The sequence below is a fragment of the Cottoperca gobio genome, chromosome 19 (assembly GCF_900634415.1).
Source record: "Cottoperca gobio chromosome 19, fCotGob3.1, whole genome shotgun sequence".
NCBI classification, from domain to species: domain Eukaryota; kingdom Metazoa; phylum Chordata; class Actinopteri; order Perciformes; family Bovichtidae; genus Cottoperca; species Cottoperca gobio.
The window spans coordinates 16375511-16402158 of NC_041373.1; the positions used below are offsets into that span (position 1 = coordinate 16375511).

The window sequence follows — 26648 nt, forward strand, 5'->3', positions numbered from 1 at the left end:
GTGCCGACATGGTAACAATGCCGGCGTACAGTTGCGGTGATTAAAGAGAATTGTGCAGGGCCTGTAAGCCGAGCCTGCTGGTTTGATATTCTTTGCCAGGCGCAAATCTGGCAACTCTCCTGCTGGAGCAGAGCCGATGTTCGAGGGAAAAATAGAAGAAAAACAAGACTTCACTGCAGAAGACTTGTGTAATTATTTATTTAATTTACTTATCAAATTATTCCGAGAGAGGGCGGATGGTCTGTGTAATCGTCAAGGTTGTCCTCCTCTGGCCTTTTAGGGATACTTGTCTTTATGACTCTTTGTTCATGGATATACAGTAAAAATACTTCCAAGAAGACCAGAAATAGCTTCCTGCTCATTCTCAAAATATCTATTACCTCATCATTTCTCTTTAAGCATCTTGACAAAACACAAAGCTCCCACTGCTCAGCTGAGCAATACAAATATGCATCATGTGCCAGCTTCCTGACAGACCTGAGCTGCACACAAACACACACCTTGTGTCGTGTGTTAACCACGACTGCTACTGAAACTCCATGTTGTTGTTTCTCTTCCCTCCTCTCTGCACAATATCAACGTGATAAAAGGGATAATTCTATGAGGATTGGAGAACATGTTCTGATGCAGTTGATGGTGTTTGAGTTCACATTGTGTTGTGCATTATCAATAGAGCAGCTTCAGAATGCACGTGTATAAAATCATGGTGCTTTGGGTTAAAGAGACTTATTCACAATCATGGACAACTTTACTGTCATGGCTCGACGGAGGGCAGAGTTGAGACTTAAATGTCTCTATAGCTGTTGGATGGATTGCCTTGAAATGTTGTGCAGACCATAGACTGTATGGTTCAGACAGTCATGGTCCCCAGAGGATGAAACCTACTGATGTCGGCCTAACTTTTCCTCTACGGTTGACCTTTGTGGTTTTTAGTGATGCGTCTTGACACCTGTTGGATGGATCGTTTGGTTCAGGCGCTCATGCTCCAGATGGATTGTAATCACTGTGATCAGATCTTAACGTTTCCTGTTGCACAATCATCATTCATTGGTCAAAATTGTAATTTCCCCAATACTTTGACCAATTAGCAAATGACAGGCTAAACTAAGGTGGTAAACATTATACCCTAAACGTTGTCATTGTGAGCCATGCTGGTAACATTTGGCTCAAAGCACTGCTGTGCAGTCTCTCACAGACTTCTTATTTATTGGCCTTTGGTCACTTTAAGTGCATGGCTATCTGTATCAATGTACCTGGACCCCACTATCGACCATTCTTCCTGTATTCGTGCACATGGGGCTCGTTTTCTAAATATGCTATCTCGCTCCTATAACTCAACTCCTTGGGAAGAACACAGACATGCATTTCATGTTAGAGCAGATGTTGTACCACCGAGTCTGTAAATGTTGTATAACGTGTGAGTCGTGCTGTATGCAAGTCCCCATTTCATGTCTGCAGAGTTCTACCATAAGGCGAGTCATACATACTTAATATAAGATAACACTTAGAATACACAGGTTGTAATATTTTGACCATTAGTACACAGAATAATTCACTTTATACCACCAATAGGAAACAACCAAAGGGATTTATTATTTTGCATGAGCTGTCATACTATGTTTTATTTTATTATGCATGCTGGGTATCCTAAGTAGACTTCATCCTGCCATTTTCCTTTGCAAAGGTGCAACATTTTAAAAACGTGGTTAGAATGAATCCATAAAAAGCATTCACCTCTTCATGCCCGATGAAGTGGGTCGTGCAGGATCTGTGGTGGATCACCAGCCTGCCCTTCTTTGTTGTATATTTAGCTGTGGAAACAACGACATCAACGTCTGCTCAGTAAATTACAGCAGACAAATGTTCCCCGTGAATAAAAATGGCCACTCATCTGACATGTCTGATGTGATTAATGCCTCCTGGTAGGTGATGTCATTGTGTTTGGTACCTTAATGCGTCATATTCCCAGTCAGTGGAGATGCTTTGAAGCTAGACTAAACCTTTCCCGACCTTCAGCGACTTGTTGACGTCACTTTGCATCTGCTGATTGATCGCAAGTCTTATTGATTGATGTTTGTGGTTTAAGGTTTAATTTAACGTCTTTGAGATAAGGCTGCGTGTGTGTGTGTGTGTGCATGTATTTCCTGCATGGGCTTATCATCAAAGATGCTACATGAACCAGAACAAATTATTTAATAAATGCACCATTGACTTATGCCGTATTAAAATCTAGTCTTATACAGCGTCTAAAACAATCATAGGCAATGATCTCAACAGGTGTGTGTGTGTGTGTGTGTGTGTGTGTGTGTGTGTGTGTGTGTGTGTGTGTGTTTGAACATGTGCGTAGGAGGGAAGAAGTTGGGAGTTGTGGGAGAAAGATACTGTCACTCCTGACATGAGAGGGAGGTCGACTGACTGAGGGAGAATTACTTGGGAAAGGATGTGAGGCTCCATCTCCTCCCCCTCCTCCCTCCCGCTCACTTTGCCTAGCTTACTCCTGGTTCAGTCACGTAGTGTATACTACTGTAAATGTTCTCCCTCTCTCTCCGTCACTCGCTCTCTTTCATTGAGATGATCTATTCAGTCTTCTTCCCATGGGTAACTGGAGAACACGGAGTGGAGGGAAATAAACTCTTCTGTTTTTTCTCTGTGTGTGTTTGTAGCCATGCATCAGGCTCTGGACACGCTGAGTGACAGCACCAGCTCCACGACTGCCAACGACCTGGACCTCATCTTCCTCAAAGGCATCATGGAGAGCCCGGTGGTGAGAACGACTTCATTCTGTAAATATGAGTGAAATGTGTGTTTTCTTTGGACTGTGTCCAGGTACATCCCAACAACACAGGCTAGTTATATTACGTTTATCAGCTGCACAATTAAATATATTTTATGCACGCAAATGCACATTTTAAATGTATTTTGTAAAATGGCAATGCAGGTTTGCATTTGGCCTTAACATTAGAATCTGATTTTCACATCCTTTGCATGTGCCATTTCCTGCATTAACGCTGACACGTAATTAACAACCAATAATAATGTTTTCTTGGTGCTTTGAATGCATTATGAGCTTGGGTTTCTGTAATAATTGGAAAAGGTTTATATTGTGATACTTGGAAATGTATTTTTGGCATATAACAATATTTGACAGAACATCACAGAGGAGACGTTTCTCTTTTTAGGGACTGTTAACATTTCCACTGTTGTGCAGCTGTCAGTCATTTTAACAAGGCAATGCAACATTTCTATTGCCTATCGCAGCAAAAGATTGAAATAGCAGTCAGTGAGCTGCACAGTTGACATGTTTGACAGGATGACAAGAGCAGGTGGAGCAGCAGCCCCGTCATCAATGGAGAATCCAGGAATAGATGGCAGCCATTAGGATTTACAGTTATTCATTTACCCACCCCCCCCCCCCCCCACAGAATCTATTTGGTTTATAATAATTCTGAATTAAAAAGGACTCACTTGCACATTAACCAAAAGATTTCTGGTGTAATGTACAAACAGAGAAGGTACATTGGTTATTCCCCGAGCACGCAGACACGGCTGAGAGTTTGTGACTGGTCTCAACCCCCCCTATCCAAAAGTAAACACACGGTAGACAGGTAAACAGTCAATGTAAATATGATGAAATAATATATTCAGACCTTTCAAACAGTATTCACCACCCGTCTCTCTTTGATTCTGGCAGTTCTGCGCTGCATGCACTGGTGCTATATAAGAAACGTTTGCAGTTTGTACGTACATATGAAATCCATTCTTCTCTTATAGAGCTGATTTAGTGCAGGTCAGCACAATCAGCTGTTTGTTTCAGGTCTTGCCACAACTTCTGGACTTCGACCTGAAAGCCTTCAAATTCTCTGCTCGACTGCTGAACGGCTCAAAAGTGATTTGATCCAAAGCGGAGTAAATAGTTTGCTTTCTTTTTGAGTAGTGAAATCCACCTTCCATCGTTCCAGTGTTTCAGTTTTAGCAGCGTCATGAGCAGTGAGTGTCTCTCGACTACACCTGCAGAGAAGCAGGTATTTAAATGAATGACCTTACTTCTCCTGGCTTCATGCAAATCCTACTTCTCCATATTCACACGGAGGACAGAGAGAGAAGTGGCTGTTACAGCTTTCTGAAGAGTAGAACAGCTGAACACTCTTTTCAGACTTTCTCTGGCTTCGGAGAGTCTTTCTAAGAGAACAATTTTAAAAGTGTGGACTTTTTTCAAAAGGGGGAAAAGATGCTGTTCACGTCGCGTGCTGAAATTCCTTCTCTGCCTTTTCCTTTATGCTGTCTGCAGTCATTAGTATGGATTACCACATCTATCTCTCTAACTTCGCACAGCCAGCGTAAGCTGAGTCGTGTTGTGGCGGAAGCTGTTTATGGCTATGAGGTGTTTCTGTCCAGGGCGATGAATTGAGCTGCAGGGCTCGGACTGAGACAGAGCCAGAGGTAAAACTATATACAGTCTCATTCAGTAGTTCAGAGGCAGTTCTGTTCAGGAAATCTGGAGACGGACTGTCTGCAGGGAGCAGCATGGAGCACTGCATCAAAAGCAGAGCCTCTTCTGCTCCCTTCGATCCCCATTTCTCTCTCTGTCTCTGTGTTTTTGCTTTCTTTTCACTGTGTGTGTGTGTGTGTGTGTGTGTGTGTGTGTGTGTGTGTGTGTGTGTGTGTGTGTGCCGGCGTCCACGAGCACGACACTGGTGCTTACACTGTATGTCTGAGAGGGTTCTTGGTGGTACTGGTGTATTGATGAGCGTTCCCATAAAAGATTAATCTGCTGATGCAAGCTTTGAGTAGACGCCTTGCTTACGGATTTCCAAAATGACCCCATTGTGGATCTATAAACCTTGAGCAAGCTACGACTTGATGTGCAGAGAGAGAACACGCTAACGCAGGGATGGAGAAGGCGTGTGTGCACACGGGGACTCGGGTGAATTGTGCTGATTGCACCACGCTACACTACAGAATGATGCAATCAGCACAGCCTGCAGTTCTATAATGAATGTGGAGGATGATTAGGCCCACAATGAGCAGATATTGACAACAGGAGCTATCATCATGCAAAAGATTTTCCACAGTGCTCGATTATTATAAGTTATGACTGTGGCTCTGACTCAATTCTTGGCTCCGTATCTAACTGAGCAATCAGGCCTATTGAGGCGTTTGGGACGGCTAAATGAGCTGCTTCTTTCAGGCATTTGGTTCTGTACTTCCAAGCAATCACATTCCCCCTGTTCAGAATGCAAATGACACTCCAAGGTCTTTGTAAAGCAGGGCCATGTGGGCTCCAAAACAATGACTTCTGCTTTTATACAAAACCGCTTGTGCAAAACATTCGGCTACAATGACCCTTAAAGGAATGAACCAGAACTGGCATGTGACTATAGTTATATAACTAGTGTTAGCTTACATGTTAGCAGCACTATGGTATGTCACATTAACTACTAAACCATCTACCTTTTTAAAACACACACACTTTGTTATGTCAGTTTTGTTTCAATAGCGTGAAAAAGCAAATGTACTCAGTTTAATATCGCTGAACCGCGGTTTCTGTGCCGTTCCAGCCCTAGTGGCGAGCGGTCACCTTATTTCCTGCCAGCTATTGATATTTAGCTGAAAGTGCAAGAACAGAAATGATGAATGAAAGCTTTTCTTCGCACCTTATCTAATGCAGCACTCAGCGCTCACCAGGGACAATATAACTGAATGATATGTCTCAGTCAAAAGCAATGTAAGAATATGTCTTATTACCTTTTACATTATTTATAAAAGCATTACAGCATTCCTTTGTATAACATTGACTGTGGCCAGAAGTCATTTACAGGATAAAGGCTCAGGCTAAAACGTAGTATAACAGTAAGTACAGAAGAGTTATACAGTGACCTGCAATATCTATTTAAGCTCTGCTAACATTAGTCATCATAAGCTACTGGTTAAGTATGTAGGGGCAAATCCCCTTCAGTGTGTTGAATTAAGCTGGTTTAACGCTTTGTTTGTCAGCAGGCATTGCGGCATTTGTGCTGCATTCATGTGGTGTGGGAATAACCTGAGAATTTAGTTACCGACCGGGAAACTTCACATGAAAGCCCTCTGAAGTCGGACAGTTTTACTACACATTTGCATGGATCACCCGATCTGTTTTCTTTGCTCTTCGTTCAACGACGATGAACACACAGAAGTCAGAAGAAGAACGACTTCCCAACTCGGGAATTGGAACCACCCGAGCTGCACTTGAACCATTGGCGCTTTACGAGTGACTTTCTAGTTTCTAATGAATGAAGTTTTCATATCTAAGATGAGAAATCTTTTGCCTTTATCAGCCACTATTGATGACCAATGGGAACAACACATCACAGCTCCTGAGCCATAGTGGTGAGTTATGTTACATTTTCACGTCGGAGAGGAGAAGGCTAATTAAACCAGGAATCCATTAACAATATCTCCTGCAGACTACAATTCGAACACTGCTTTGAGATTTTCTCTTTGCTCTGAGGACAGCAGTGCTCATTAGCCTTTCATAGCTCAAATGTCTGTGTGGAGAGGAGGAGGAAGATTAGTAGCGTCTGGTAATTACAATGAAATGGGAATTTTGAAAGGCACACATTTCAGTACTTGGAGTCATTTTTAAATAATTGGCATCAATGATAGTATAAGGATAAGATGCACAATATAATAGGACGGTATGAAAACATGCTCATCTTTTTTTGACAAATAGTAATTTTATCTCTTGAAATATTACCAAGTCATTTAAAGTGGTGTCAAAACAGACCACATAGCATAGCGTCCATGCTGGCGTGCTGTGTAAGGGCCAGACTCTGACAGCTCGCTCCGTCAGGTTACAAAGAATTCTGCCAAAACACCAAATGAGCAAAAGTCCTTCTGCCGCATCACTGAATCTCTGTGTTTCAGTCCGCGCGCGGGATCGGTATGTGTTATTTGTGTCCTTGTGTGATGACGAGGATATGCAGGCATCTGTTTGTGTGCATCTGTGAACCACATCCTGTCTCTCAGCAGGTATTCTTCCTCTACAAACAAACAGCGTAGATGCCAGAGCACTCGTCGACCCCGCCAGACGAAGCCTCCGTGGGATTGCCCGACAAATGCGAGCGTTCAAATACAAGATCGTTGCAAGTAGTGCTACTGTGCATGATAGAAAAACACTTTATGTAATTGGGTTCTGAAGAATTTGAAGGGATGACACAGAAACTCAGGCCCATGAAACAAACTGCGCCAGATGGGGGAAGGATAAGTCGTTCATTTTTTATATGCCACCCTGCACCAGAGACCTGCAAGCCATATCCAATAACCACAGACCCCTGTGTCCACGGCAGCAGAGAAGGAGAAAGTGAAAAATGAATGTTCCTGAAATATTGATGTTTCACAGCAACACACCGAAGAAAACCAATAGGGCGCAGGATTTGACTCGAGTTTGTACTTTAGCTTTCTTGGTTTTTCTGTCTTTCATTGAGGATTTATGAGTTTGGGCTGCATGTTGCTCTCAGCAGGGGTCGCTTTCAGGTTTGCTGTTCTTGTCGTTTGTTATCGTGCCCTTCTCTGTGTTGCTGATTCAAAACAAACAGCCAGAAAACATTTCGTTATAACTCAGCAAGGTGCATTAAGTCAGCCCTGAATAATCCTAAATAACGTCTGTTTTATATTTATTAAATCCCAGGCCCATGAGCAGTTTGAGGAACCCAAGCTCGAGGCTGTGCGGGAGAACAACGTGGAGCTGGTCCAGGACATCCTCAAGGACCTCAACCCGCTCACGATCAGCAGCCAGGCAGCCGACGAGCTGGTCCGCATCCTGAACGAACCTCACTTCCAGGTCTTGCATCTCTCAGCAATCTTAATTAACAGGCACTCAGGCTCAACCTTTGATTACCAGTGCTCCTGCTTAATGATGCATGTTGTGCTACAATTGATTTGATTGATTTGGACGCTACAGTGTGTGTTTCAGTCCGACGATAGCGCAGTACAGCAAGAACACCTGATTTGTGGAATATGGCATGATTCTATCATCATCAAGTGGAAGAAGCATTTTGTTTTGTGTCGCCTGCTTTTCTGCACACAGTCCCTCCTGGAGACGCATGATTCTGTGGCGTCCAAAAACTACGAGACTCCTCCCCCCAGCCCCTGTTCCTTCATGGACGCGGCCCTCAACAACCAGCCCGTCCCCCCAGACGCAGTCAGGATGGTGGGCATCCGTAAGGTGTCTGGCGAGCACCTGGTAAGTTTGCAACTAGTGAGGCAGAATGGAGCCTTCCTGTAAAATGCGAACAGATACAACGTATGATTTGTGTTGTTTGGAGCAGCACATGCTCTCAGTGGAATGAGATCTTTTCAGAGCGTTGTTAAAAAGAGAAACAAGTCAGCCTTGTAGCACAAAAAGGGTTTATCTGCAGCATCTTTGCCAAGTGCTCTATTGTCTCCCTTTCTAACCACAAACTCTGCCAACTGTCTGGAGTCACTCTGTGGTTTCTGGAGTTTCATTTCAGACGTCACGTTACCATGTAGGAAGTTATTGGTGCCACAAAATCCAAATTGTATCAAAGCAGAAGATTGTGTCGTTCGAGCCGAGTTAACCCGCCTAGCAAATAGTTATTATATTTTCTTTATGTGTGTTTGTAGGGAGTCACGTTTCGGGTGGAGAGCGGCGAGCTGGTGATTGCCAGGATCCTCCACGGCGGCATGATCGACCAGCAAGGTCTGCTCCACGTGGGTGACATCATCAAGGAGGTGAACGGCAAGGAGGTGGGAAACGACCCCAAAGTGCTCCAGGAGATGCTGAAGGAGGCGAGCGGCAGCGTGGTGCTGAAGATCCTGCCCAGCTACCAGGAGCCACACACGCCAAGACAGGTCCGTTAAAACTAGAGTGACTCCCAAAGAGTTGGAAAGACGTTCTTTATGTTCATGAGCTTTAAGTTGTGATGTGGAAACAACATGGACGCCAAAAAGAGCGTCGATAGCTGTTTCTTTGGAGTTGTTTTTTTTATGAATTTTGCCAATCAGGAACTAATTGTTCCCATTATTCCGACGCCACTTGAATGCCCCATCTCGCAATGTTACCGAAAGTGAAAAATAATGAGTGTATCCGCCCCTATGATTCAGATCCGCACCAACATCTAATGAGTTCTTCCTTGGCCCATGATACACACTTTCCCTTCTTGTACTTGTTTAGGAGAGTTACCACGACTCTCGTGTTTGTGTCGTCGTGATCTTCCTCATTGACTCTCACACTCTTCCAAAGTAGAACGCCCGTCCTTTGATCCTGAAATAGATATTAAACATAAAGTTCTGAAAGGATACTGTCACTTTCATCAGTCAAGTGTCCCTCACCGTCCTCCCTGGCGCTCGCCCTGCTGCCTGTAACCTTGTGTGCTCTGCCAAGAATCGTATATCTAATCTTTGTGGATGACATTGGGTCTTTCGCTGTAATACCTGCTTCACAGTTTTGTCAATTATCCAAATGCAGAAGCAATTTTCTGCTCATATATAATGGATACAGACATTGAAGTCTTCAAAGCAGGAAAGAAAAAGAGGCGTCCCTCAGACAGCTCGTGACACTGGAGTCCTTGTCATTTTGTCCTTTCCTCCCATGGTCGTGAAGTTGTCATCAGAAAGATTATTTTAGTTTAGTTGGATCTCAAATATCCTCAAGACAGTGTTTTATAACAGCTGATGTAGTCGTGGCTCTCCTCGGGTTATGCTCGCTCGCTTTAGCTGTGACCCAGTTTAGAAGGAGGGAAAGAGAAGGCTTGTGTGTCCTGGAGAAGCCAATGGGATCAGAGGATGGAGCACATCGGAGGATGGAGCTCATCCGTACATGCAGTTTGAGACGTGTTGGGCACGAGGCTCTGTGACTGATCCCTCTCAGCAGCAGAGAAGAGGAACACAAGAGCTGGAAGAAGCCGTGCCAAATGAATTCCTTACACGAGACCAAAATACACTAGAACATCATTTACAAGAAAATGATGGTGTGAGGAATATTAACCGCACAGGCATACGTGTGTTAGAAGCATATTATTGGTGTTGGGTGAAAGAATCCATACATTTTTGATGAGATCGGTCAGTCGATCAGTCGATCAGTCGGTCAGTCGATCAGTCGATCAGTCGATCAGTCGATCAGTCGGTTAGTCCACGACTTTGTCCAAACTGAAATATCTCAAGCGATTACCATGAACGTTTGTGCAGACGTCCATAGTGCCCAGATGATGTACGTAACTGACTTTGGTGATCCTCTGACTTTTCCTCTTGCACCAACTAATTAGTTTTATTTAATCATTTAATTGATATATACATATATATACTTTTTATTTATTTATTTATAAATAAATAAATAAATAAATATTTATATATATAAATATAAATATATATACATATATATATAAATATATATATATATTTATGTATATATATTTATATATATATTTATATAAATATAAATATATATACATAAATATATATATTTATATATACATATATACATATGTATATATATTATATATATATAAATATATATACATAATATATATATATATATTATATATATATATATATATATAAATATATATATATATATATATATATATATAAATATATATACATATATATATATGGCTGTGGATTATTTTCACTGTGTAATCTTTGAAAGGAAATGAAAACATGCAAGCTAATTAGCAGGTTTACATTTGACAGCAGCTAAACAGTAATAAAACAAAACAAAAATAAATCCCATGTCTAGCAGTCCGTCCGTCCGTCCGTCCCCCCTCTGTTCTGTCAGACCTGTGTAAACTGAGGGCAGCAGCCAATCTGGCAGAAATGCTCTAAAATTGCTTTCATGTTAAAAAGAAAGACTCTCCTGATTCTGAGGGTCACTCACTGAAAAGACTTCAGATTCAAAATGTGCAGACCTTTCAGTAAGAAGACATTTCTACAGAGTGTCTTCTCAAGACCTTTGTTTTGCTTTTCTTCTGTGTTCAAAGTGCCTTCTCCAACAGTTAATAGCCGCTGTCAGTCAGATATCAGAGACGGGATGGCGCTCTCAGTAAAGTTCTGTGTTGGTGAATGTTGTACCGGGCGAGAGAAGAGTTGAGATGATTAGGGTTGTTCTCAAAAGTGCTCTCTGAATGTAATCCAGCTGTCTGGGGTTTCACGCTTCGAGCTTTGCCATCGCATGGTGACTAAACTCAACTGACAGCTCCCTTTGGCCAGTTGTGAGTGTGTGTGTGTGTGTGTCTGTGTGTGTCCATTGTGTCCTTACACACACACACACACGCACACACACACACACACATTACTGTAAAGGCTGGCAGCCTTTTCCTATGTTCGTGCATCAGTTCAGTACGAGGAAAGGCGTCAAGAGCAAGGGGGGGATGGGATGGTTGCCATGGCTACAGATTTTGGCTCTCTCTCTCTCTTTATTTCTGTCTGTCTGTCTGTTTGTCTGTCTGTCTGCCTGCCTGTCTGTCTCTCACACTCATGGTCCTGTCAGTGGGGGTTGGGATGCAGGGTTTGGTTTATGAGCTGAAGCTTTGAGGTGTCGAGAAAGTGAGCTGAGAGATGGAGTCTTTAGCTTCAACTGCACACGGCTGTTTTCTTTGGACACTTTACGCCCCGAATCCGTCGACAGACATTGTGCCGCTCATACACCACACCAGAGGCTGCATAAATATACATCCACAGCCTAAGTGTGTGTTTCTTTCAGTCTGTTTTGACATCTATTATGACACATTTAATGACACCTTCCCTCAACATCTTTATCCATGTAGGCCTTTGTGAAGTGTCACTTTGACTACGACCCGTCCCATGACAACCTGATTCCCTGTAAGGAAGCAGGGCTCAGCTTCATCAGTGGAGACGTTCTGCAGATTTTCAACCAGGAGGACCTCAATTGGTGGCAGGTCAGTACAGAACAAGATATTGAACGTTGTTCATCAATTGCTCAGAGCTCAGAGCGGAGGGATTCATTCTTGTTATCTTGTTCCCGCGTTCTTTCTGTGTCTCTCGCAGGCCTGTCACATAGAAGGAGGCAGCGCAGGTCTTATTCCAAGCCAGCTGCTGGAGGAGAAAAGGAAAGCGTTTGTGAAGAGAGATCTGGAGCTCGTTACCACAGGTACACCTCCTCAGCAGCAGAGCAGAGAAGCACTTCTCATTATGCAGATTCGACACAGACTCCTCGCCGCACAAACACACCGGCAACAAAGACGACATCTGTTCCTCTCCATATCATACGAGCATTTCATCTGGTGCCGGCCTCTCATCCGCCTCTCACCTCTCCAGTCTGTGAGCACAGGAGAGCTGGTAATGAGCGTGATTTGGGAGGCCTGATTCCAATGTGCTTGTTAATAAGCTGCAGGGTCTGACATAAATACAAACCTCAATAATCTTCTCTGCTCCTTAAGATGTATCTGCTGTGTGCAGAGTCCTCAGGTTGTGAGTCACAGCCAGCAGCTTGCCCTTCACTTGTGGAGGAGAGGAAGATGACAGCCCGACTGTACTGTCCTTGTAGCCTGGGAAGGACACATCTGTCTGCCTTCCACACATTGTACCGACTGAGAGCACGATTTGAATAAAACAATTGTTAGTTTGTGGTCTGAAATTGTTGAATACTTAATCACTATGGTGCATTTGTTGTCAGAGCTTGGTTGAATTCTGACGAGAAAATGAATAACTGAGCTCATGTTTGCTTCTTTTTACGTCTCTGTTCATTAAGACATTCTCCCCCATGGGCTAAATAATCGTCCATATTGAATAGACGCTCAGCAGATCGCCGAGTCACAGGTGTTCTCTAGCAGCAGACTGGTGTGATTCATATTGGTGCACAGTGCCACCTAGTGGGATTGTCTGCCTCTAACCTTCCAACACTTTGGATTTATGACCCAGCAGTGCTTTCGAAGACATTCCACCTCGAGCGTACATCATTTTGACTTTGCTGTAATTGGTGGGAGACGAAAGCTGGATGTTTTATTGAGTTTTGTGTGTTTCTGTCTCTCAGGTCCTCTCTGTGCCGGGATGGGTGGTAAGAAGAAGAAAAAGATGATGTATTTGACGACCAAGAATGCAGGTAACTCCCCTGACAACGTCTTACATCACAGTCTGTTTTTTAATTATGTTCGTCCCCCTAATTACTGCTTTGTGACCAGAATTCGATCGACACGAGCTGCGGATATATGAAGAGGTTGCCAAGGTCCCGCCCTTCAGGAGGAAGACGCTGGTTCTGATCGGAGCGCAGGGGGTCGGCCGGCGCAGTCTGAAAAACAAGCTGCTGGTGTCGGATCCTCATCGGTACGGCACCACCATCCCCTGTGAGTGCATCACACTAAACCACATGCAATGATGCAAAATCCATGTAATGTAGTACTTTGTGGTGTTTTTTATTTTTATTGTTTGCTCTATTTGTTGCGCATTATGTGAATTTTTAATGTTTTTTAATTTAATTATTTTTTGTCATTTTAGTTTCAATTCTCTTAGTGTTTCTTTTAAATATTTATTTAATATATATAATATTAATATTTAATTTTATAATTTATATAAAAAATATAGAATTTTTTATATAATTATAAAAGTATTATTATATATTATTTATATATAAATTTTATATTGATATATAAATATATAATGTTTTATATAATTATACAAATATTATTATTTATATATAAATTATATATTGATATATAAATATATAATTTTTTATTTTATCGCTGCATTTCTAGTGTCTGTATCTGAGCTGTGCTGATGATCTTTTTCGTCCTTCAGTCACCTGCAGAAAACCGAAGGTGGATGAGAGGGATTGTCAGATGTACTCCTTCATGACCCGCAGCGAAATGGAGTGCGACATCAAAAGCGGTCGTTTCCTGGAGCACGGCGAGTACGACGGGAACCTGTATGGCACTAAGATCAACTCTATACACGAGGTGATAGAAACAGGAAAGATCTGCATCCTGGACGTCAATCCACAGGTAACGGAAGCTCCGCCGTCTAAACCAACGTAAAGGACTTTAAAGTTCTATATTCAAACCTGTGCAGCGCGTTGCTGCTGAAGTATGTTCAGCTCATCATCATGTGTGTGTGTGTGCGTGTGTGTGTGTGTGTGTGTGTGTGTGTGTGCAGTGTTGTAAAATGTCTCACATGAGTTTGTTTTTCCTCTGAAGGCTCTTAAAGTCCTGCGGACGTCAGAGTTCCTGCCTTATGTCGTCTTCATTGAAGCTCCGGACTTTGAGGTTCTCAAAGCGATGAATAAGTCGGCGATTGAGTCGGGAGTCGTCACAAAACAGTTAACGGTGAGTTTGTGTTCTACCGTAACAAATGTGGTCGTGGCATAATCCCAGTTTGACTGCTGTCTCCACCGTCTGTCTGTCTCTACTGTCTGTCTGTCTCTACTGTCTGTCTCCACCGTCTGTCTGTCTCTACTGTCTCTCTGTCTCTACCGTTTGTCTGTCTCCACCGTCTGTCTGTCTCTACTGTCTGTTTGTCTGTCTGTCTCTACTGTCTGTCTCCACCGTCTGTCTGTCTCTACCGTCTGTCTGTCTCCACCGTCTGTCTGTCTCTACTGTCTGTCTGTCTGTCTGTCTCTACTGTCTGTCTCTACCGTCTGTCTGTCTCTACTGTCTGTCTGTCTCCACTGTCTGTCTGTCTATACTGTCTGTCTGTCTCCACCGTCTGTCTGTCTCCACTGTCTGTCTGTCTCCACCGTATGTCTGTCTCCACTGTCTGTCTGTCTCCACTGTCTGTCTGTCTCCACTGTCTGTCTGTCTCTACTGTCTGTCTGTCTCCACCGTCTGTCTGTCTCTACTGTCTGTCTGTCTCCACCGTCTGTCTGTCTCCACCGTCTGTCTGTCTCTACTGTCTGTCTGTCTCTACTGTCTGTCTCCACCGTCTGTCTGTCTCTACTGTCTGTCTGTCTCTACCGTCTGTCTGTCTCCACCGTCTGTCTGTCTCCACCGTCTGTCTGTCTCCACTGTCTGTCTGTCTCCACTGTCTGTCTGGCTCTACTGTCTGTCTGTCTCTACTGTCTGTCTGTCTCTACCGTCTGTCTGTCTCCACCGTCTGTCTGTCTCCACTGTCTGTCTGTCTCCACTGTCTGTCTGTCTCCAATGTCTGTCTGTCTCTACCGTCTGTCTCCACCGTCTGTCTGTCTCCACTGTCTGTCTCCACCGTCTGTCTGTCTCTACTGTCTGTCTGTCTCCACCGTCTGTCTGTCTCCACTGTCTGTCTGTCTCTACCGTCTGTCTCCACCGTCTGTCTGTCTCCACTGTCTGTCTGTCTCCACCGTCTGTCTGTCTCCACTGTCTGTCTGTCTGTCTGTCTCCACCGTCTGTCTGTCTCCACCGTCTGTCTGTCTCTACTGTCTGTCTGTCTCTACTGTCTGTCTACTGTCTGTCTGTCTCCACCGTCTGTCTGTCTCTACTGTCTGTCTGTCTCCACCGTTTGTCTGTCTCCACTGTTTGTCTGTCTCTACCGTCTGTCTCTACTGTCTGTCTGTCTCTACTGTCTGTCTGTCTCCACTGTCTGTCTGTCTCCACCGTCTGTCTGTCTCCACTGTCTGTCTGTCTGTCTGTCTGTCTGTCTCCACCGTCTGTTTGTCTCTACTGTCTGTCTGTCTCCACAATCTGTCTGTCTCTACCGTCTGTCTGTCTCTACCGTCTGTCTGTCTCTACTGTCTGTCTGTCTCCACAATCTGTCTGTCTCTACTGTCTGTCTGTCTGTACTGTCTGTCTGTCTCTACTGTCTGTCTGTCTCTGCTGTCTGTCTGTCTCCACCGTCTGTCTGTCTCCACCGTCTGTCTGTCTCCACTGTCTGTCTCACCGTCTGTCTGTCTCTAATGTCTGTCTGTCTCCACAATCTGTCTGTCTCTACTGTCTGTCTGTCTCTACCGTCTGTCTGTCTCCACCGTCTGTCTGTCTCCACTGTCTGTCTGTCTCCACCGTCTGTCTGTCTCTACTGTCTGTCTGTCTCCACCGTCTGTCTGTCTCCACTGTCTGTCCGTCTGTCTGTCTCCACCGTCTGTCTGTCTCCACCGTCTGTCTGTCTCTACTGTCTGTCTGTCTCTACTGTCTGTCTGTCTCCACCGTCTGTCTGTCTCTACTGTCTGTCTGTCTCCACCGTTTGTCTGTCTCCACTGTTTGTCTGTCTCTACCGTCTGTCTGTCTCTACTGTCTGTCTGTCTCTACTATCTGTCTCCACCGTCTGTCTGTCTCTACTGTCTGTCTGTCTCCACCGTTTGTCTGTCTCCACTGTTTGTCTGTCTCTACCGTCTGTCTCCACCGTCTGTCTGTCTCCACCGTCTGTCTGTCTCCACTGTCTGTCTGTCTGTCTGTCTCCACAATCTGTCTGTCTCTACTGTCTGTCTGTCTCCACAATCTGTCTGTCTCTACTGTCTGTCTGTCTGTACTGTCTGTCTGTCTCCACCGTCTGTCTGTCTCTACTGTCTGTCTGTCTCCACAATCTGTCTGTCTCTACTGTTTGTCTGTCTGTACTGTCTGTCTGTCTCCACCGTCTGTCTGTCTCCACCGTCTGTCTGTCTCCACTGTCTGTCTGTCTGTCTGTCTGTCTCCACCGTCTGTCTGTCTCTACTGTCTGTCTGTCTCCACCGTCTGTCTGTCTCTACTGTCTGTCTGTCTCCACAATCTGTCTGTCTCTACTGTCTGTCTGTCTCTACCGTCTTGTCTGTCTCCACCGTCTGTCTGTCTGTCTCCACAATCTGTCTGTCTCTACTGTCTGTCTGTCTCTACCGTCTGTCTGTCTCTACTGTCTGTCTGTCTCAACTGTCTGTCTGTCTCCACCGGCTGTCTGTCTGTCTGTCTGTCTGTCTGTCTGTTCACACTGCTTTGATGATGAATTATATCTTTGACGTTTAGAAGGTTGAACCCTGACAGTTCATCACATGAACGCTCGTTGTTTTATTAATTAGAATATTTAATGTGATTTAATTTACGCAGTATAGCAAAACAATAAAAAGTTGCATTTCTAACATTTGAATGTGAATTAATTGGATTTCAGCTGCGCACTAATTTCCCTGTAATAGCCGGCTCCAGAGTATTTATCTTCACCTAATGTTCTCACTGCTTCTCTCTGAGATGCTCCCTGCAGGACTCTGAATTAAAGAGGACGGTGGACGAGAGCGAGCGCATTAAGCGAGCCTATGGACATTACTTTGACCTGTGCATCGTCAACGACGGCCTGGAAGCGGCGTTCAGAAGTCTACGCTCGGCACTGGAGAAGCTGTCGACGGAGCAGCAGTGGGTGCCCGTCAGCTGGGTCTTCTGACGGGCTGCAGGTCAAAGGTCAGAGGACGGGTTTGGTAGCTCCAGAGGGGCCGAGTGGCCATGCAGTCATTGGTGGAGGAGGTCATGTTCAAACTTAGTGTTCCTCTGTTGAGCCTAAAGTCGAGTTGTTACTTTTATTTGTCAGATTCGGACTCATTGCATCGATATTTGTTGAGAAGGATTTAGAGTTGATCATGAGGTTTAGTGCAATAGAGTGAGTGTGTGTGAGTGTGTGTGAGTGTGTGTGTGTGTATGTGTGTGTGTGTGTGTGTGTGTGTTATCACAAACGTGGAAATAGACTTAGAGTAAAGAATATGTTTTGCTAATAACTCTATCCAAGGTTGGTTTTTTCTTTTCGTTGAAGGATATTAAACTTTTGTAGCCTTTCTGTAGTGTAATGTTTACATTATAGGACAGACTGTTGAAGGAAACATACCAAATGTCATATTTATTTATTTACCATTTGATCATACAGTATGATTGTATGTGTTCAGAAATGTGCTTTACATTGTGCGTCTCCACTCATTTGAAGAACGAACAGCAATAGATTATTTTAGACAATAAAGATATGTGCAATACATCTACACACACACACACACACACACACACACACACACACACACACACACACACACACACACACACGTGTTGTGTTCTTGCAGTCTGGATTTGTTTTGCTTCCTTTGTTCCGGTTTGTCGGACGGACGGACGGATCACAGTGTCTTCACTTCCTGCTTGATTCTGTTGGAGTTGTGTTTGTAGCACTGAGAACAACACAAAATGAAGACACAACCTGAAGAAGTAGCCTAAAGTATGCACTGATTGTATAACGAAGGCGAACACATTACGTAACATTACAGGTCGGACACGTTGTTTGTTATTTTTTCGATGTAGATACAGTAAAATATTTATCAGTGGCTTCATATTCATACTTACTTTTTGCCTTAACGTGGTTCACAAGCCAAGGAAACGCTGACTGTACATGTTCCTTCTTAGAAAATAGAGAAATAAAACTGGCAACTCCTTTGAATATCATTTTATTTCCCCTCAGAACTTGTAAGTACTGTATTGTAATAAAGAGTATATAGTATAACATAGAGACACACTCGGTGCTTTCATGATTCTGCTGGTGTGTAGATGCAGTTGGACTACACTGTAGTTTTGATGTTCATATAAAAAATGTATTAAAATTGGAAATGTTGAGAATATTGCGTCACTGTCTGCAGTTAATATTAACGCAAATGAGGTCGAATTTAAAATCGATCGAAGGTGAGTCGGCGTTTGTTAGTTCAGCAGGCGGACGCCGGGTGTAACCTCTGCGGGTGGTTACGGGTGCTGGATCAGGATTGTGGGTGCAGATGCCTCGCGGGTGTCGTCCAGTGTTGAGGTGCCAGAGGCAGCATTATCGGATACATCTCGAAGGCGGGTGGCGAGCCGCTGGGCCACACGCAGGTCAGCTTGGGGTCAAACTGCATGAGAGAGAAAGAGAGCGGTGCACACTTGATATTTCAGATATAATAATACAGAAAGTCCAGATGAGCCTGAAGCTCTAGATTACTAATCTTAAACACAACGTTCAGGGTTAAGAGAATAGTTAGGCTCGGATTATTAATATTGGAGTTTGAAGGTTGATGCACACAAATCAGCGTATTTCCCAAAATGAAGAATGTCCACCTCTGTGGCATTAACCTTCCCGTGCAGACTGCTCACCAGAGAGTAAGGTGGCGGGTGATCCACAGTGCTGTACCGAGGAGGCAGTCTGTCATAACGTCTGTCTTCTGCCTGATCCTCAGACAGAGAGATGCTGTAGAGCACAGAAGACGTGTTGACGTCCGGCGGCGGCGTCGGTGCGGTGACGACATACGCGCCTCTTTTCTTCTTCGCCTGCAGATAGAGGCAGAGGAGAACCACAGCTATGGACACCACCAAGGCTGGGAATCTAGGAGCACATGAATCATTTAAAGACTTCATCATTATGTTGTGATCTTTGTGGGAGGTTCATTCTTGCCTGTGTATTTGATTACTTACATATATTGGAAGATATTCCCTGCCATAGTAATGGCTGAAGTTATGTCAACATGACTGTGAGAGAAAAACAATATGAATATGTATGTATATGGACTTCCATTGATGAATCTTTAAAATGAGAATAATGTAGACTGAATATTTTAATTTAAATACGCAATACTCATTTAAAAGTTAAAAATTATATGAGACTGACCAATCACAAGGTTGACTTGTGACCTATGACCCTGCAGCGTTTCACTAACAATAATACCATTTTAAAACCCTTTAAGAACAGCTGAGCAGTGCACGACTGGGTTAAATCAGTGTAATAAAAGAGCCGCATGCTGTCTGACGTAATACTGTCTGATTTAACATCTGACGGTGGACCTTCATCGTATAAATCTGTCGTGAAAATGAATTTAATTCACATAATTCTAACATACGTTGCTGTAACGACTCATCATTAGAAGATAACTGGATCTTTATATTCCAGTGGGGTCCGTCCTTACCTTTTTATTTAAGAATCCAAAACAAACAAACTGCCCTCAGAGTTGCTCTCAAAAGAAAATGTGTCACTTAGGGAAGTGCACGACCTGAAGAGCTTTTACAGCATTATTGTCTTTTTTAAAGACGCAGGACGGAGAGGTGTGCTCTGTGTCTTCTTCTTGTGCAAAAACAAAACCTTTCATGAGTCTGTTTAACTCGCTATTTAATGCAGCAAAAGCATCAACCGCGGCCTTCCTCAGGGGGCTATTATTATTAGACCACTCCTCTTCCGTTCTATTTATACTTGTGGAATATAAATATAACAAATGTGAATTTAAAATGCCTGAAATCTTTCTCCTTTTCCTGCTTTTTTTGGGGTTACATGTCAAAATCAATTTATTCACAAGTATAAATGACTTTATTTTGTAAATTAAAACATACATATTGTACATCTGGAGGTCCACACAGTGGATTGCTTGCAGGTGGATTATTCCTATACACATATATTCCAAATGAAACATACAACCACATGCATGCACTGAAGGTTAGTAAGTGTAACATGTATGGGATCAAATAAGGGTCAAAAAGATTTAAAGCTTGTTTCAGAAACTTCATAATAAACTCAAGAAGAAACATTTAAATTGCAAATGTTAGTCCAGCTATAAAAAGCCGGGCTGGAATTCATACTTTCATGTCATTCACGTTTATAAATGTCCCCATGTGACAAACCAGATGCTTTGAAATCATTTCACAAACTCTTATTGTGTGTTTGAAGTGTGGGACGAGGAAGACGAGGAGGATCAGGGCTGGTCTGAGTAAGGTGGAGGGTCCGTGTATGATGGTGGGGGGTCCGTGTATGATGGTGGTTCAAGCTGGAAAAGAGACATTTAATTACATAAATGATGCAATTTGTTTATAAGATCTTTAGCAGACACAAAAACAACTAAAACTACATTATCATCGAAAATACAAACACACCCTGTATGGAGGGGGAGGAGGGACATTTCCTGAGCAGTACATGGGAGGTTCTCTGTAGGGAGGTTGAAAATATGCTTCATATTCGTCCATTACTTCCTCGTTTTCCTCCCGCTCCTCATCATATATGGGGATGACGTACACGGATGGAGAGTTAGAGGGCCTCGGGGGCCGGCCTGCTGCCTCTCTGCGCTTCTTTGCGAAATGGCAACAAAAAACCCACAGAATGATACCAGCGCACATCAAGGGAAGCCTGAAACAAAGGGCAGCTTCACTATAACAGCATCATGCAATGAGGTGCACCGTAAATCCAATCTCAGGGAGTACTTACTCAATCGTAGCGTAATAAATGACCATGGCAGTTTTATTTTCTAAATCAGGTTTCACACCTGAGAGGAAAACAAATGGCAGATCTTAAACTTTGAAGTTTGTCAGGCAATTTATGTTCTAGTTTTGCAAGAGAGTTCAAAGGTAGTTCTTTATCTCTTTGTGTCCGACGTAAACAGAATGTCTTAAAGGCAAATAGAATGACTGTGAAAGCGGCTCAAAGCTGAGATATATATGTTGTTCTTACTCGTGCACTCGACACTACAAGTTAACACTGCACAGCGTGTGCAGCTGTAACGGCTGCACAGCGTGTGCAGCTGTAACGGCTACAGAGTACAGACTTGAATTCGGATTGAATAAAGTAAAAGTAAACAGCAGTAAAAGGCCTCGAATATAAAAGACTCGCCCTCTCTAGCTTCAGGCCTCACTGAAAAGAGTCACATGTACAAACAGAAATGAAAAATAAATCAAGTTTGGATAAGCTCTGTATAATTTAAGCTGGAAATAAAGCTTACCTTCAAGTACACGCCATGCAGTGCAGCTTAAGTAGAGTGTTGACTTGCAAGAGACATGTTTATAGCCTCATTGACCTGTTTAAAGTAGCAGAACCCAGCGATGTTACAGCCAGTGACGTAGACTACTTATCATTGACGGCGCTCTCCCCACACAGTACGAAGACAGTGTGGGGCAAAAGGCCGCTCTCTGTTAAAGGTGACTGATTAAGATACATAGTGGTAAACAACACAAAGACGTAATAATGAAGGGAGGTCACTTCACAGAGGAAACGCAGGAGACTCCCTGTTTGGGCTTGTTTGTGCGGAATGCACTCGAGGTGCTGTTGAAACATGTCGACGTTTTCTCTCCTGCTGCAGAACGTTCCAACATTTGAGGCTCACGCTGTGCCGTTCAGCAAACACGAAACAGCTCAAGGTTAAACCACCACACGCACTTTTTAAAGGTTTTAATTATGCTTTCACTTTTATCTCACAACAACAACAACAACAACAACAACAAAGTGTTTCCCGTGCTGCACAAGCTTTACACAACCCAGCAATACAAGAAGTTACTCTAGTGACTCAATAACATAATGTTCATTAGAAAGGTGGAGGAGGAGGAGGAGGAGGAGGTGGCACACTACCAGAGGTGCCAGTGTGAGGAGGAGGAGGTGGAGGAGGAGGTGGTGGCACACTACCAGAGGTGCCAGTGTGAGAAGGAGGAGGAGGAGGAGGTGGTGGAGGGAGAGGGACACCTCCTGCTACAGGAGGAGGCGGTGGCGGGTAGGCTCCGTTTGACGGAGAGATTGGAGGTGGAGGTGGAGGTGGGGGGAGACATGTGGGTGAGGTCAAGGACGGTGGAGGAGGGGGGAAGCCAGTGTCCATGGAGGAAGGGGGAGGTGGTGGTGGTGGACCGGCCATACTGGGGTCCAATTCGGCAGGAGGAGGAGCAGGAAGCGTGCTGTTGTCGGTGGGGTTGGAGACATTTGGCAAGGTGGGGACTGATGGAGGAGGCACCGCGATGCCAAAATTGGATCTGCATACAGAGAATACACCTTCAGCTACTGTGAGCAAACATGACACCCTGAGAGGTACAACTGTAGTTCCTTCAAAGAATAGTTGCACACTATTCCACTAAACAAAGATGTGTAACATGTTCGCTTTACATGGTCAACTGTTGCAGGTGTGTAGTTGAGATCAAGTCTAAAGATGGGTGTGGTCCTAGCAAGAGCGCAGGAAGTAGCGGTGTAGGGACATTAACACTGAGTTGGAGTTGAGAGTTAACCTGAGTTCAAGCAAACCACAAACCGAAACCAGAACGCCTCCGACACCAACATGTTCCCACAGTTTGTAGAGTCTCTTTATAGACATTCTGTTGATGGTGAACATAATATAATATAGAGTTGAAGCAACACGTTGTTCAGTGCGTGCTATATTGACAGAGAAAGAGTTTGCAGCTACAACATCTGCTGTTCTCGCTGCATCAGTTGGATGCAAAGAAGAACATGTTACAGGGGGGTAAGGCAAAGAAGGACTTACACAGTGAATTCTGCGGCGCTCTGTGTGCTCTCTGTGGAGTCGCCCTTTCTGGGCTGCTGCTCAGGCAACTGTGGGGAGAAGATGGCTCAAGGTAATACACAAAGAGAAGCAACTCCACACCACAGTCACCCCAGACACAAACACTGGGACGACACGACGGGATGCCTACATCCCTGGATTTCATGGAAAACACTGAAAGGCTTTGTTTTCAATTTACCTCAAAACAGTGTCCAGTGGAGTCCAAGATGGAGAATGATATTGGCACTCTGGAGTAGCCTCTCTCCGGCTCCTTGCCTGAAGTCGGTGGCGTCACAAACTTAGTGCGAGTTCTGTTTTTGGGAGTTGTAAAAGCACCAATCTCTCTCCGGGCTACCGACTCCAAGTGGATCGCTGCAGCCTGGAGAAGAGCACAGTGTGAACACATTGTCACACCACTTGTTCCCTGAAGAGAGTTTCTCTCTCAACAGTTAAACAAATGGATATTATAGCAACCAAACGGATTAAAGGTACAACACGTGATCTGCGAGTGGAACAAATACGGCAACTTGCACACTACTTGTACAGTGAACACAACTTTTTAATCATTATTCTGTTATTTCACTAAATAAAAAGCAGAATTATGCAACTTTTATGGACTATAACTGATATGTTTTGCCAGATAGTGGTGTGAAAAATATAATTTGTTACTTGATTGCACAGTTTAATGTGATTTAATGAATGTGTGGCAAGCTCAGAGACCTCAAGAAGAATATTTCTGTCATTAATGTAAAAAAGTAAAGATTATTTGTTATTGTTTACTACAATCATTCAGCTGTTAGCCAAGAAAAGTCATCATTACCATGTTATATTTTTCTTTAAATTAAAATCTGAAGTTTAATGCCTTCAATCTTCTCCGAAGGTTCAGAAAATGGTTTCGAATATCAATATTTGTTCAAGGTCTGGAAGAACACGGTGGACCCTTTCCTGGGCAGAGATCCGGTGGACGGTATTTTCGGTGAACGGTGTTCCTCACCAGTGACAGCAGGTTGACTGAGGACTCGATGTCTTTGATCTGCATGGCCTGGGAGTCCAGCAGCTTCAGCAGAGTGCTGGCCACACTGTTGATCTGGTAGGTCACACTGGCCAGAGCCTGGGCTGCTAAAGCCTTCGCTTCTTCCACAGCCTTGGATGAATCCTTTGCCTGCAGAAGTTTTTGCAAAGGAGTTGTAAAAAGATTTGTATTACACACACTTATGGCTTTACAGGTGTTGTGCCTTTATATATATATATATATGTATATGTATGAGCATTAGGCCTACTCACCTGAAGGAAATTGTTCTCGCAGTAATCTGCGACGCGGAGGAGGTTGTTGTGGTTGTCAGCCAGATTCCTCCTGGCATCGGGCGCTTCTTTAAATATCTGAGTAACAACTTCAGAAAGGTTCTTTTGCTCCGTCATTTCTCCCATTGCTAACTAAACCTTAAATCAAACTTTACTTCAGCTCCTTGAATAGAATGTAAAAGTTCTTTGGTAAGAGTCAGCCGAGGCAGGGAGGTGTGTGGTCGGCGGTGAAGGCGGATTTCCGCAGGGTACATATTTCACAGCAGCTAGTCTCAGGGTAGGGCTCGTAGCAGAAGGTGCATATCCACCGAAACTAATGTACAGGAAACATCTGTCTTAGCCACACATAATGCACCTTTTATATTCTTATACTTGTTACATACAAAATAATATATATCTGTAATATATGTAATATATGTATATGCATATATATATATATATATATATATATATATATATATATATATTATACATATATTATATCATATCTATGACACCAGGTGTGTATCACAGCTTGTGTTACTTATAACATCCACTAGAGGGCAGTGTAGTCTAAAGAAAAGTGTCTGTTGATTAGCCTGTTGCACTCTGCATTACGGATGATGATGATGATGATGATGATGATGATGATGATGATGATGATGATGATGATGATGATGATGCCAGATACACTGTGTAACCCGAGCTCCGGAGAAGCCCACTGTTGTTTCAGAATTAGATTAATAACTCAGATGATGATATTTCACTTTCAAGCGTTTTCATGATCACTCAAAGTCATAATGTTTTGCTTTGGATATCCTGTACAAACAACTTGAATTACGCAACATCCTTGATTGTGTTTGCATGTGTGCAGAAGTTCACAGTGGCACGAGTCCAGTTTCTAAAGAGGTTTCTGTTGGTTTACATGTCTGGGCGGATTATGAGACAATGGACCCCTGGACACAGACGGGGAAAAGGCCCCACAACCTCTCCTACATAGGAGCAAGATACACCGTTTTTTAGCCTCTTTTTGTTGTTTTTTTGTCTCTTTGTTATTGTGTAGTCATTTTGTTTCTCTTTGTTGTCATTTTGAGTCTCTCTGTTGTCATTTTGAGTCTCTTTGTTGTCATTTTGAGTCTCTTTGTTGTCATTTTGAGTCTCTTTAGTTGTCATTTTGAGTCTCTTTGTTGTCATTTTGTTTCTCTTTGTTGTCATTTTGTTTCTCTTTGTTGTCATTTTGTTTCTCTTTGTTGTCATTTTGAGTCTCTTTGTTGTCATTTTGAGTCTCTTTGTTGTCATTTTGTTTCTCTTTGTTGTCATTTTGAGTCCTTTTGTTGTCATTTTGAGTCTCTTTGTTGTCATTTTGTTTCTCTTTGTTGTCATTTTGTTTCTCTTTGTTGTCATTTTGTTTCTCTTTGTTGTCATTTTGTTTCTCTTGTTGTCATTTTGTTTCTCTTTGTTGTCATTTTGAGTCTCTTTGTTGTCATTTTGTTTCTCTTTGTTGTCATTTTGATTCTCTTTGTTGTCATTTTGAGTCTCTTTGTTGTCATTTTGAGTCCTTTTGTTGTCATTTTGTTTCTCTTTGTTGTCATTTTGAGTCCTTTTGTTGTCATTTTGAGTCTCTTTGTTGTCATTTTGAGTCTCTTTGTTGTCATTTTGTTTCTCTTTGTAGTCATTTTGTTTCTCTTTGTTGTAATTTTGTTTCTCTTTGTTGTCATTTTGTTTCTCTTTGTTGTCATTTTGTTTCTCTTTGTAGTCATTTTGTTTCTCTTTGTTGTCATTTTGTTCTCTTTGTTGTCATTTTGAGTCTCTTTGTTGTCATTTTGAGTCTCTTTGTTGTCATTTTGTTTCTCTTTGTAGACATTTTGTGTCTCTTTGTAGTCATTTTGAGTCTCTTTGTTGTCATTTTGTTTCTCTTCGCAGTCATTTTGTTTCTCTTCGTAGTCATTTTGTTTCTCTTTGTTGTCATTTTGAGTCCTTTCGTAGTTGCTTTGTGTCTCTTTGCAGTTGTTTTGCAGTAATTCCTTCATGCTTCCATGGCTCACGGTCCAGACCAATACGATACATGTGATTAGGGCACATGTTTTGTCATGTGCCAGTTTATCAGGGAACTTTCACCACATTGGGCCATGTGACAAACCACAATAACATTTTCTTTGGCTTCAGGCCGATGTCTATACCTGACTATCAGGTGTCTCACAAAGGGCCACTTACTCGCTGCAGCTCTATAGACTTTGGTACACTGACTTTTGTTACTATATTA

General features: G+C 43.1%; 3 protein-coding genes across 4 annotated transcripts in view; 1 reads left to right on the forward strand and 2 right to left on the reverse strand.

Annotated features, from left to right (window-relative positions):
* Positions 1-18464, forward strand: part of mpp2b (MAGUK p55 scaffold protein 2b) — a 36634-nt gene extending 18170 nt beyond the window's left edge. For both annotated transcript variants that reach the window (XM_029456963.1, XM_029456962.1), the window contains 11 exons: positions 2664-2764; positions 7667-7819; positions 8066-8221; positions 8623-8850; positions 11763-11894; positions 12004-12106; positions 12989-13057; positions 13137-13298; positions 13750-13952; positions 14145-14273; positions 17083-18464. In XM_029456963.1, coding sequence (XP_029312823.1) covers positions 2664-2764; positions 7667-7819; positions 8066-8221; positions 8623-8850; positions 11763-11894; positions 12004-12106; positions 12989-13057; positions 13137-13298; positions 13750-13952; positions 14145-14273; positions 17083-17259 — 1613 coding nt within the window. In that variant the 3' untranslated portion in view covers positions 17260-18464. The remainder of the gene's footprint in view (positions 1-2663; positions 2765-7666; positions 7820-8065; positions 8222-8622; positions 8851-11762; positions 11895-12003; positions 12107-12988; positions 13058-13136; positions 13299-13749; positions 13953-14144; positions 14274-17082) is intronic.
* A 1871-nt stretch (positions 18465-20335) lies between these two features.
* Positions 20336-21197, reverse strand: LOC115024975 (extensin-like). Its single transcript, XM_029456902.1, has 3 exons — positions 21058-21197; positions 20730-20979; positions 20336-20623 (listed from the first exon to the last, which is right to left on the reverse strand). Exons 1-3 carry the CDS (start codon positions 21081-21083, stop codon positions 20552-20554), a joined length of 348 nt encoding a protein of 115 aa, XP_029312762.1. The 5' UTR covers positions 21084-21197; the 3' UTR covers positions 20336-20551.
* An 802-nt stretch (positions 21198-21999) lies between these two features.
* On the reverse strand, positions 22000-24637 carry abi3b (ABI family, member 3b). Its single transcript, XM_029456631.1, has 5 exons — positions 24389-24637; positions 24099-24266; positions 23304-23483; positions 23087-23154; positions 22000-22583 (listed from the first exon to the last, which is right to left on the reverse strand). Exons 1-5 carry the CDS (start codon positions 24530-24532, stop codon positions 22148-22150), a joined length of 996 nt encoding a protein of 331 aa, XP_029312491.1. The 5' UTR covers positions 24533-24637; the 3' UTR covers positions 22000-22147.
* Positions 24638-26648: the final 2011 nt, after the last annotated feature.

Excerpts from the sequence above, each read along its gene's own strand:
- LOC115024975 (XM_029456902.1), bottom strand. The coding sequence starts at position 21,083 with ATGGTCATTTATTACGCTACGATTGA. Across the intron at positions 20,980-21,057 it reads ATTTATTACGCTACGATTGA|GCTTCCCTTGATGTGCGCTG; the intron begins GTAAGTACTCCC and ends CCTTTGTTTCAG. Across the intron at positions 20,624-20,729 it reads CTCCTCCCCCTCCATACAGG|CTTGAACCACCATCATACAC; the intron begins GTGTGTTTGTAT and ends TCTCTTTTCCAG.
- abi3b (XM_029456631.1), bottom strand. The coding sequence starts at position 24,532 with ATGGGAGAAATGACGGAGCAAAAGAACCTTTCTGAAGTTGTTACTCAG. Across the intron at positions 24,267-24,388 it reads GCGAGAACAATTTCCTTCAG|GCAAAGGATTCATCCAAGGC; the intron begins GTGAGTAGGCCT and ends AAACTTCTGCAG. Across the intron at positions 23,484-24,098 it reads CAGTCAACCTGCTGTCACTG|GCTGCAGCGATCCACTTGGA; the intron begins GTGAGGAACACC and ends GCTCTTCTCCAG.